Source organism: Erinaceus europaeus, chromosome 4, assembly GCF_950295315.1.
Source record: "Erinaceus europaeus chromosome 4, mEriEur2.1, whole genome shotgun sequence".
NCBI lineage: Eukaryota > Metazoa > Chordata > Mammalia > Eulipotyphla > Erinaceidae > Erinaceus > Erinaceus europaeus.
Window position 1 is genome coordinate 97998185 of NC_080165.1, and position 12179 is coordinate 98010363.

At 43.5% G+C, this 12179-nt stretch overlaps 1 protein-coding gene across 5 annotated transcripts in view; it reads left to right on the forward strand.

The window, feature by feature from the left end:
• Positions 1-12179, forward strand: part of LARGE1 (LARGE xylosyl- and glucuronyltransferase 1) — a 705604-nt gene that overhangs the window by 648250 nt on the left and 45175 nt on the right. For all 5 annotated transcript variants that reach the window (XM_060190108.1, XM_060190109.1, XM_060190106.1 and 2 more), the window contains one exon: positions 6950-7113. In XM_060190108.1, coding sequence (XP_060046091.1) covers positions 6950-7113 — 164 coding nt within the window. The remainder of the gene's footprint in view (positions 1-6949; positions 7114-12179) is intronic.

Genomic DNA, 12179 nt, shown 5'->3' on the forward strand with positions numbered 1-12179 from the left:
CCACACACTCATCTCAAAATGTTAAAAGCACAGCATAAAACAAACCCTCTCCCCCATCCAAAGAAAACATTTGACTTTTGCAGAGAACTTGGCAGATGTTTCTCTTCTAAAAGGAGTGAATGCATGGTGTTGTTTTTGACGTCATGAGAAAGGAAAGGAGGGCAGAGATTGGCTGCATGGCCTCCTAGGAGGCATCTTGTTAGTAGCCAGGCCTAGTTGGGTTCCTCAAGGAGAAAGGTGTGTGGCCTCCCTCTGATATTCCTGAAACAAATGAACCTATGAGCTCATCTAACCCCTGAGAGCCTGCTAGTCTATCTCCTTCAGGTGGGGACAGCAAGCATCCACCAAGGTATCTTCAAGAGCCCCCCCCCCCACTACCCCCACCCCCATCTCCCTGTCTTGAGCATGAGAGCAACCATGATCACATAAGATAGCTGTTGAGTGTTTGCCTCACTCCAAACTCTGTGATCTTCTCAAGCAGCATCTCTTGGCAGCCTGCAGCCCCTGGAGACAGTGACTGTTATCATTTTTCCAGTGGTGAAAACTGAAGCTCAGTGGTTTGGATCATACAGTAGAAATTTTAAAGTCTTTCTTTGTTTCTCAACTTTAAGCCCTGTTTAGTCATAGAGAATATTTCCTATCCATGTGCCCATTCCCCTTCAGTTGTCACACACACACACACACACACACACACACACACACACACACACAAATGGAAATTGCTGTAATCACTCTATCCTAGCCCTAATTTGTGTGTATTGGAAGGTGGTTCTGTTCTTAAGAAAGACAAAGATAGAGGAGTCAGGCGGTAGCACAGCGGGTTAAGCTCATGTGGCGCAAAGCACAAGGACCCACGTGACGTCCCCAGTTCGAGCCCCCAGCTCCCCACCTGCAGGGGCGTTGCTTCACAAGATGTGAAGCAGGTCTGTAGTTGTCTTTCTCTCCCCATCTCTGTCTTCCCCTCCTCTCTCCATTTCTCTCTCTTATACAACAACAACGACATCAACAGCAAAAACAATAATAACTACAACAACAAAGAAATAAGGCAACGATAAAGGGGAATGTGTGTGAGGCCCTCATGCATGATGGTGGAAAAGGACCTAAGCTGAAGGTGAGAGTGTTTTGCAGACACTTATCATGGGGAGAGGAGAAATTTTACCAATGTGTCGGCATCTGTACTGTAAGCCATTGATCCCCTCCCCTAATAAAATGATTTTTAAAAAATGGGGGTCAGGCAGTAGTACAGCAGGTTAAGTGCACATGGTGCAAAGCACAAGGACTAGCATAAGGATCCTGGTTCGAGCCCCCAACTCCCCACATGCAGGGAGTCACTTCATGGGTGAAGTAGGTCTGCAAGTGTCTATCTCTGTCTCCCCCCCACTTCATTTCTCTCTGTCCTAACTAGCAATAACAAAAAACCTGAAACTCTAAAGAGAGTGGAATCACTCACCCACAATGGTCCAGGCGACAGGGAATAATACAGTCAACCACTGTGTTGCATCTACTTGTTTGTTCTGTTCTCTCCTTCAGCTAGAGGGTGAGAAACAGAGATAAAAAGGTAGAGATAGAAAGAAGACAGCACAGCACCACTCACAGAGCTTCTCCCCTTTCATGTGCTCCCATGTGGTGAGCTGGTAGTGTGTGTGCTGTACCAGTTGAGCCACCTGCTGGCCCCTGCCTCAACTTCTTTCTTTAACTGCAAAGATAAGAATCTTTGCAGAAGAGGCAGCTGGAAGAGGGTTTGTGTTTCCAGATTTAGCTTTGACCTCAATGAGTGACCTCAGCATCTCAAAGCTCCTCACACAGCTGTCAGAGGAGGCTGCGGGTGCCTCACCTGAAAAAGAAATCTCAGAGCCCAACACAAGCTGGTTTGCTTTGCAGACCTTTTCACCTATTGCAACGCTTGGGCTACAAATAATGGGCTAGGGCTAGGGAGATACGTCAAAGAGTACAGCAGAATTTCATGCCCGAGGGTCCAGAGACGCCAGGTTCAATCACCAACACCACCATATGCCAAAGCTGAGCACTGCTCTAGTCTCTCCTTTTCTCTCTCATGAAATTAAATAAATCTTGAAAGAAGGAGAATGGGCATATTGATCACCGTCAATCTATAAAATTAGCAACTACAAAAAGATAATTAAAAGGCCTGATCTCCGTAGTGATTACAGCCTCCTTGCTTGAATGCAGTAAGCTTTATCCATGCATGCAGCCCATGAATATTGAGCACCTGTCATACAGTAGGCACAGTGCCAGGGGCAATGGTAAAGTGTCGGGCTCGCCAGGGAAGTTGTCCTTAAATAATTGCAGTTCACATTGAAAAATGCTGTAGTGGAGTTCTGAATCAAGTGCCCTTGGAGCACAGAGAAGAATCCAGCCAGCTCTACCTGGCAGGGCCAGCCATGGAGTCGTCTGAGTTGAATCTTGAAAGTCAAATAGCAGATCTCCAAGTGGAGAGAATCCGAGTGAGGCAAGGGATGACAAGACAGGGAAGAACAGATGTAAAGTCATGGAAATGTAAAGGGGGAGGCAGGGATCATTGGTGTAAATACAGAGTGTGGAGGAGATTGAAGGGTCAGAGGGAGAAAGACAGAATATGAATGTCAAAGAATCTAGCTTTAATCTTCCAGGTCAGAAGAGGTCACTTGGCTCAGAGGATCTTAGCCAGAATGAGAATTCCAGTTGCCTGGCCTTATGCTAGTTCTACAGCTGGCATAGTGAGCATGTTCTGACAGACAAGGACATCAAACTGGACTTTAAAAGCTGAATAGCAGCTCTGATTTTTTTTTTTAATAATATAAGACTGGGGAGATAGCATAGTAATTATGTAGAAAGACTTTCATGCCTGAGGCAACCTGAGGTTTCAGGTTCAATGCCCTGTACCAAGCCAGCACCAGACATGGTTTAGACATGCTCTGGTAAAAAAAAAAAAAAAAAAAAAACCTTCTGGGCCTTGCAGTGGTGCACCTGGTAGAACAAGGACCAGGATTTAAGTCCTCAGTCTCTACCTGCAGGGGGAACTTTATAAGCAGTGAAGCAGTGCTGCAGGTTTCTCTCCTTCTCTCTCCCTACTCCTTTCCTCTGTTTCTACCTGCCTCAATCCAAATATGTGTGTGTGTGTGTGTGTGTGTGTGTGTGTGTGTGTGTGTGTGTGTGTTTAAATATTAAGACAAAAAAATCTGTGAAGACAGCTGAGACTATCTCATAAATCACTGACTCTCAGCTGAGTCCCCAAGTCATATCTGGTACATATCTATCTAGAGAAGGCTGCTCTGTGCTCTGAGTGTGCCAGCCTCTGGGAGGCTAACCCCCTGCTCTACATGTGTCTCATCCTCCTGTAGCCTGACCTGGGTGCTTTTTGTTTCTTTTTCTTTTTTTAATTGAGGGAATTGATGGTTTACAGTTCACAGTAAGTACAGTTGCTGGGACACGTGTAAATTTTCTCATTTTTCTGCAAAGCACTCTAACCCCCCAGCCTCCATCATCATGCTCTAGGACCTGACCCCCTCCCACCCTCTGAGTCCTTTAATTGATGCAATACATCAACCCAGTCCAAGTTCTGATTTGTGTTTCCCCTTTCTGTTCTTGTTTCTTAAGTTCTTCCCACAAGTGAGATCACCCCATATTCACCCTTCTCTTTCTGGCTTATCTCACTTAACAATATTCCTACAAGCTCCATCCAAGATGAAGTGAGGATGGTGAGTTCATCATTCTTTATAGCTAAGTAGTAGTCCATTGTGTAGATATGCCACAGCTTTCTTACGGCTTTTTTTGTTCTCATGGCAGTGGTAGAGGGGCAAGAAACTGGGGCTTCCTACTGAGGTTTAGTCTCTTCCATGGAGTAGCATGGCTTCCCCTCCAATCTGATGGCTAGAGAAAAGGGTGAAGCTCTGGGGAGGGACAAAGGATTAGAGAAACCAATGCATCCTCAGTCATAGCACACAACTTGAGAATTATTGCTGTGGCTGAGTTTATTAAGGAAATGACCTTAACTGAGACAAAGATATACAACAGTGGGTTAATGTATTTTCTTATTGATTAGTACCCTGTTTGGAGACATGCATATATATATATATATATATATATATATAATTGTGTGTGTGTGTGTGTGTGTGTGTATACATATGCCTTCTTGCATTCTTCTTAGAAAAATGCTCCATCACATTCAGCCAGATTAATAACTCTGTCCATGTAAAGTGTAATCTGCATTCTACTATATGGTACCTTGCGATGAACAAGATCTATATCATGGACTTTGGCAAATGGCAGTGTTAAAAAAAAATTCTTTGTTGAAATGTAATTTGCTTTCAGGTATATATTTTGCACTAGTTTATGGATACGTGTGAACATATGCTCTCTCTCACAGAACCTGGTCTATATCTAGGTTTTGGGACTTTGTTAGAAAGTGAGCCACCTGGGATGGAATTAGAGAATACTATGAAAGGAAAGGTCTCACCCGAGTAATGAAGCTGAAGGGTTGTCATTCCACATGTGAAGTCTCTAGACACAGTCTGAGCTGAAGCATCTACTAGGGAAAGAGAGAGGCAGACTGGGAGTATGGACCGACCAGTCAACGTCCATGTTCAGCAGGGAAGCAATTACAGAAGCCAGACCTTCCACCATCTGCAACCCACAATGACCCTGGATCCATGCTCCCGGAGGGATAGAGAATGGGAAAGCTATCAGGGGAGGGGATGGGATATGGAAATTGGGTGGTGGGAATTGTGTGGAGTTGTACCCCTCCTACCCTATGGTTTTGTTAATTTATCCTTTCTTAAATAAAAAATAAATTAAAAAAAAAGAAATGTAATTTGCATAGGAAAAACCCACCCATTCTAAGTCAACAGTGTGTTGAATTTTCACAACTATATACCCCCTTATAAACAGCCATCATTCTAACTGTGACAGGGAACATTTCTATCCCCCACAAAGATTCTCTTCTGCCTCTTGTCCTTGCATTTGCTCTGCCACCTAACACTCACCGATCTCGTTTCCATCACTGCTGCAGTTGTGTTCCCTTTGAATTGCAACTCATCATCATAAAATAAGCACAGTCACACCTGCCAGGTGGAATCCAGTAGGGTTTCTGTGAGACTCGTGCATGAGGGGCACCTGTGTACCTGCAGATCAGGAACAGGAAAGTGTTTGCATCTGCTGGAGTCAAATGCTAAGTCCTTTTTCCCTATTAGCAGGTTCACCAGTTGTGGCGGGAAGGAAAAAGAGATTGGTCCAGAACTTCTACAAACTGACTAGAGTACCAGAGAATTAGAAGGGGGGGGGGGATGCTGAGACTCTTGTTAAACTCAGTGAAAAGATAGACAGTGGGTTTTGTCTGTCTGTGTTTTTGTTTAGGTCTGTCTGTTTCATCTGTGGTTTTTCCCATGGTCTCAGGAGAGAAAAAGCCCAGGTCTCACAAAGATGCTGCTCCCTGACATTTCTCTCCTCTCTGACAGTTGTTCCCCAATACTTGAAATTCTTGTGCAGGGTCATTCAGGAGACAGTTTTTTAAAATTTTTTTTTATTATTGGGGAATTAATGTTTTACACTCAACAGTAAGTACAATAGTTTGTACATGCATAACATTCCCCAGTTTCCCATATAACAATACAACCCCCACTAGGTCCTCTGAATCCTTCTTGGACCTGTATTCTCCCCACCCATCCACCCCAGAGTCTTTTACTTTGGTGTGATACGCCAATTCCATTTCAGGTTTTTGTTTTCAATTCCATTTCAGGTTTCTGTTTTCTTTTCTGATCTTGTTTTTCAATTTCTGCCTGAGAGTGAGATCATCCCATATTCATCCTTCTGTTTCTGACTTATTTCACTCAACATGATTTTTTTCAAGGTCCATCCAAGATGGGCTGAAAACGGTGAAGTCACCATTTTTTACAGCTGAGTAGTATTCCATTGTGTATATATACCACAACTTGCTCAGCCACTTATCTGTTGTTGGACACCTGGGTTGCTTCCAGGTTTTGGCTAGTAAAAATTGTGCTGCCTAGAACATATGTGTACACAGATCTTTTCGGATGTGTGTGTTGGGTTCCTTAGGATATATCCCCAGGAGAGGAATTGCAGGATCATAGGGTACGTCCATTTCTAGCCTTCTGAGAGTTCTCCAGACTGTTCTCCACAGAGGATGGACCTGTTTACATTCCCACCAGCAGTGTAGGAGGGTTCCTTTGACTCCACACCCTCTCCAGCATTTGCTGCTGTTACCTTTTCTGACGTATGACATTCTCACAGCAGTGAAGTGGTATCTTGCAGTTGTCTTTATTTGCATTTCAGGAGACAGTTTTGTTGGTAACACTTTGTGGTTCCTTATATGTTTATCAGTGCTCATAATCCTCACTACCACCCAAGAGGCAGCCACACTTCCTCATCACCCTTTTTTTTTAAGGAGATTCTTTTTTTTAATTTTTAAAAAAGATTTTATTTATTTATTCATGAAGATAGAAGGAGAGAGAGAAAGACCAGACATCACTCTGGTATATGTGCTGCTGAAGATTGAACTCTGGACCTCATGCTTGAGAATTCAATGCTTTATCCACTAAGCCACCTCCTGGACCACCTTATCAACCTTTTGAGATGAGTTTGAACTGAAGAGGAAAAGAAAACAGTGAACCTACCCTTCCATTTTTCTTTCTTTTCTTTTATAAAGACAGGAAGAGATTCAGAGGGGGAGAGAGAGAGAGGGTAAGAGAAAGAGGTACAGCTGTTGCACTGCTTCACTGATCCTAAAGGTTCCGTCTGCAGGTGGAGATGAAGATCTTGAACCCAGATCCTTGTGCAGGGAAATGTGTGTGCTCAAACACATGTGCCACTGCCCAGCCCTTTGCCCTGCCATTCTATCTAGAGTATCCCAGGCGCCAGTCACAACTCAAGGGAGGGCAGGGCCTCAAGGGGTGGGGCAGGCCACTTCAGCTCCCCAAGTCCCTTCTCTGCCTTCCAGCTCCAGAAGCAGCTCTCTGAGCTGGACGAGGATGACCTGTGCTATGAGTTCCGGCGAGAGCGGTTTACCGTCCACCGCACCCACCTGTACTTCCTGCACTACGAGTACGAGCCTGCAGCAGACAATACGGACGTCACCCTGGTCGCTCAGCTGTCCATGGACAGGTATGACCGAGGGACCCTGCCCTCCACCCGGCTCCCACCGCTACTCTTCTCCACCCATGGGGCAGGGTGAGAGAGAGTTGACACCACTGGCTTAGACTATTACAACATCATAGTTTGTGCTGTGTCCCATTCCCTCTTCAACAGGGAAAACCAAGTGCTCATGGGCTGAGGAGACAGCTTAAATGGTCCAGCAAAAAAGCTTTCATAACTGAGGCTCTGAGGTCCCAGGTTCAGTGTCCAGCACCAGAGCTGAGTAGTGTTCTAGAATAAATAAATAAATAAATAAATAAATAAATAAATAAATAAATAAATGCCTGCAGGGGGAAAGCTTCACAAGTGTTGAAGCAGGGTGTCTCTCTCTCCCTCTCTACCTCCTCCTCCCCTCTCAATTTCTCTCTGTCTCTATCCAAAAATTAGTAAGTAAAAAGATTTAAAAGGAAGAGAGAGAATAAAAGAAAGGAAGAGAGAGAGAGAGACATGGACAGTGGCATACTCAGTTGAGCACAGATATTACCAAGTGCAAGGACCAAGGTTCAAGCCCCTAGTCCCCACCTGCAGGGAAAAAGCTTCAGCAGTGGTGAAGCAGTGCTGAAAGTCTCTCTCCCTCTCTATCTCCCCTTTCCCTCTCAATTTATCTCTGTTCTGTTAAAAAAGGGGAGGCTGGGAGGTAGCATAATGGTTGTGTGAAAAGACTCTCATGCCTGAGGCTCTGACATCCCAAGTTTAATCTCCAACACCACCATAAACTAGACCCTAGTGTTGCTAATTGTTACAGAGGAACTAAGATAGACAATAGTGATACCAAATGAGAGCTCTTTTTAGATGCGGTCAACACAGACTGTTCTGAGGAGGTGCACAGACCTGAAGGAGCCAGGCATGTAAATTGCAGAGAAAAGGTCTTGCCAGGAAGATGAGATAGCAGGTGGTAGAGAGGGCTTTGTATAGTCAAACCCCTGATAGAAAACAATATGGCTGCAATCCAGGAGATGGTATAGAGGATAAAGCCTTGGACTCTCAAGTATGAAACCTCAAGTTCTATTCCCATCATCACTTTACGTTAGGTTCTCTATCTCCCTCTCTCCCTCCCTCTCTTTTTTTAATTTAATTTATTTAAAAAGAAATAGAAAATATCAACAAAGTCATAGAATAAGAGGGGTGAAATTCCACACATTTCCCACCACCAGAGTTCCATATCCCATCCCCTCCACTGGAAACTTTTCTATTCTTTATCTCTCTGGGAACATGGACCCAGGGTCATTATGGGGTGCAGAAAGGTCTGGTTTCTTTAATTGCTTCTCCACTAAACATGGGCATTGGCAGGCCAATCCATACTTCCAGCCTATTTCTGTCTTTCCCTACTGGGGCAGGGCTCTGGAGAGGTGGGGTTGCAGGGCACATTGGTGATGTCATCTGTCTTAGGGAGTCAGGTCAGCAACGTGGTAGCATCTGCAACTTGGTGTTTAGAACATGTGTTCCTTTGCTTCCTCCTTTCTTGTGGGACTCGGTTCAGTAGGTCTTGTAAGGTGGGGTTGATTGTGGCAAATTCCTTGAGTTCTTGAATATTTGATAAAGTCTTTATTTCTCCCTCATATTTGAAGGATAATTTTTCAGGATACAACATTCGTGGCTGAAATTCCCTCCCATTTAGAACTTTGAATATGTCATTCCACTCTCTCCTTGCCTCTAGACTTTGTGAAGAGAAACCTGCTGAAAGTCTTATAACTCTGCCTTTGTATGTGACTTCTTTCCTTTCCCTAGCAGCCAGCAAAATTTTTTCCTTGTCATTGAGTTTTGACAATTTTACAAAAATGTACCTTGGCATTTGGTCTTTATTGTATTTATAAATCTTGCTGGTTGTTCTGCCTCTTGAATGAGAATGTTCTGAGGGAAGTTCTCAAATAAAATTGCTCTGAAATGGACTCTGGGCCTTTAGCCTTGTCCTCCTCAGATATACCTACCACCCTTATATTCAGTCTTTTGATGGAGTCTGCAATTTCACAGAGAATTGCTTCAGTCTTTCTGAACCATTACTCTCCCTCATCTTTGAACTGCAAGAGTGGGGTGGCTGTATCTTCTAGATTGGAGATTATTTCTCCTAAATGTGTGAATCTACTGCCTAAGCCTTCTACCTGGGCATGGATTGCAGTTAGAGTGTCTTTTATTCCCTGGAATTCTGTTTGAAAATTTTCTTTCATACTTCCTAACTGCTTAGTGATTTCTGACTGAAGAGTCTTAGTGAACTCTGTAACAAGTTCCTCTCTTGTGTGTTTTAATTCCATAGTAAAATGCTATTTTAATTCTTGCTTAAATTCTTGGAGAGGCCTCATAATGAGATTTCTGTAGTCTGTCTCTGAGAGTCTCTCCAAATCTGTAATTCCTTGGATTTCCTGTTTCTTTTCTGTCTGGCTGATACAGCATAGTTTAGTTGGCTGTTTAGTTCTGTTTTTCTACTTGTGTATTTTTTGTGCTGGTTATTGATGGCCAGCAGGTGGTGCTATTGTGATTTCTAGGTTTCTCTTGTCTGTATGATCTGTGGAAGGGGTGAGAGGGTGGTTGCTTTGGACTGTCTTGTGGTCACAACTGCCCTGTTTTATGTTGTGTGCTTGCCTTAAATTCAGAAGGCTAGACCCCTCCCCCCAGTAAAAGATTACAAGGTTTTAAGCCCCTGTCTCTTTTCTTCTAGCACTAGGAACAATGTTACTTGCTTGCTGTGCTTAAAGTGAAATCACCAAAGTGGCACAGCTCAGTGCCCCGCTTCCCAGAGCTCTGATTTGACTCTGCTGTTCTTCAACCCACACCCCTTAGAAACACAAAATGCTTGGAGTTTATTCTAAGTGTGACTAGAAGTTATTAATAGAATTTACACAAAGTTAAACAGCTGTTGCTTTATCTCAATCCCCCAGAGTGACACACCACAGCATGCCACCGAAAGTAGTCTGGGATTTATTTTTCTAGCCCAATGTGGGAGTGTGAGCCACTCAGAGGTCTTTAATTTCAGCTAGATTTTTCCCCTTAAACACACTAGTGAGTTCTTGTGGGCAGTTCAATATCCTGTTGTCCTTGAGTTCACAGATTAAACACCCAGATTCACTTTCCTGCCACCAGCCATACGCTCTACTGGGTAACTCCCAGTTTGGCTCCAGTCCATCACTGAGTACAGCTTCTTGAGTCCTGATAATGTCTCCTGTACCCCATTTCCATCCACTAAGCACACATGTCTGCACTCACCTGTGGCTTAATGAGTTTCTAAAGAGATACTGGTGTTACTTTGTTGAGTGTTCAGGTAATTTTCATTGCTTTTTCTGGTTGGTCAAGGAGACAAAGTTAGACTGCTACTACTCCACAGCCATGCCTCCAGAAGTCTTTTACACAAAGTTAGATCCTTTTATTTATGCTTTTGAAATCCTCTCTCTAGTCACTTGGAGGTGAAGGGGTCCCAAGCTCTGAGGGCACTAACTCAGGACTATGCAATTTTCCTGAGACTGACTGCACTGTGTACCTCTCCCACACAGGCTGACCAGCCTCCTTCTCAGTTCACACACCATGCACCATGGCTGCCTCATTTTACCTCATGGCAATCCCCCAAGTGAGGAGTCAAGTCTTAGAATGGAATACTCCTGCTTCGGAGATGCTGACCTAGTGTGTGGGTGAGAGATCGTTTAAACACAAGGATAAATCAGTAAATGCCTTTCAAGTGCTGAGAATGGGACTTGGCAGACTTACTAAGCATCCAATAAATTTCACTCATGAGTCGGGTGGTAGCACAGTGGGTTAAGCTCAGGTGGTGCAAAGCAAAGCTCAAGAACTGGTGTAAGGATCCCTGTTCAAACCCGTGGCTTCCCACCTGCAGGGGAGTGGCTTCACAAGCGGTGAAGCAGGTCTGCAGGTGTCTTATCTTTCTCTCCTCTTCTCTGTCTTCCCCTCCTCTCTCCATTCCTCTCTGTCCTATCCAACAACGATGACATCAATAATAACTACAACAATAAAAAGACAAGGGCAACAAATTTCACTCGTTGTTAGGCATGGATGATTGAATAATGATCAAGAAAATAAGAAAACAAGTACCCAAACACAGCATGGTCTATTGGAAGTAACTGGAACCTCTTGAGTCAAGAGCAGAACCTCGCATCACAGTGAATGAATGGCTGTGGTTGTGTTTGGCATATGGAAACTGATTCTTGCTCTGCAAGTCCTACCTCATGGAACTTGAAGATTAAAATGGTTTCATTAGATTCAGTGGTCTCTTAGAGAACCACAGGCCTCCAGAGTTCTTTTTCACAAACGTAGATAATTTACAGACCATGACAGGCAAGTGGCAAAGACAAGAATAGACCAGAAGGGAAAGGGTTGGGGAATTTACCTGCTCTGTCTGGAAATTTACATGTGATTGTCAGCTAGGACTTTTCCTGCTCGTAACCTTATCAGCCTTAGAAGTCATGTGGCCACTCTTCAGCTATTACTTAAGCATCTATTGCTATTATTTACCAAGTGCCTAAAAAGCAAGAAATATTTATTGTTTTTGATATTTAAAATATTCTTCTAGGAGGATATAGTATATTTAGGGCACAGATTATGTTTAATTTTTCTTTCACTATGCATCAAATTATCAGTGATTTATTAGCTTTAAAACACATTTGTTGGCCTGGGAGGTAGCACAGTGGATAAAGATTTGGACTCTTAAGCATGAGGTTTCAAGTTCAATACAAGGCATTGCATATACCAGAGTGATGCTCTGATGGAAGGAAGGAAGGAAGGAAGGAAGAAGGAAAGAAGGAAGGAAAAAAAGAACAAACTAGGGGGCCAGGTGATGGCATACCTGGTTAAGTACATACAGTACAGTATGAGGGGATTCAGGTTCAGAACCCTGGTCCCCACCTGCAGGGGAAAAGCTTCACAAGTGGTAGAGCAGGATTGCAGGTGTCTCTCTGTCTCTTTCCCTCTTTCTTCTATCTCAATTTCTGTCTGTCTCTATCCAATAATAAAGTAATTATTTAATTAAATGTTTAATTTCTTTATTGGGGAATTAATGTTTTACATTCAACAGTATAATTAATATTTTTAAAGAG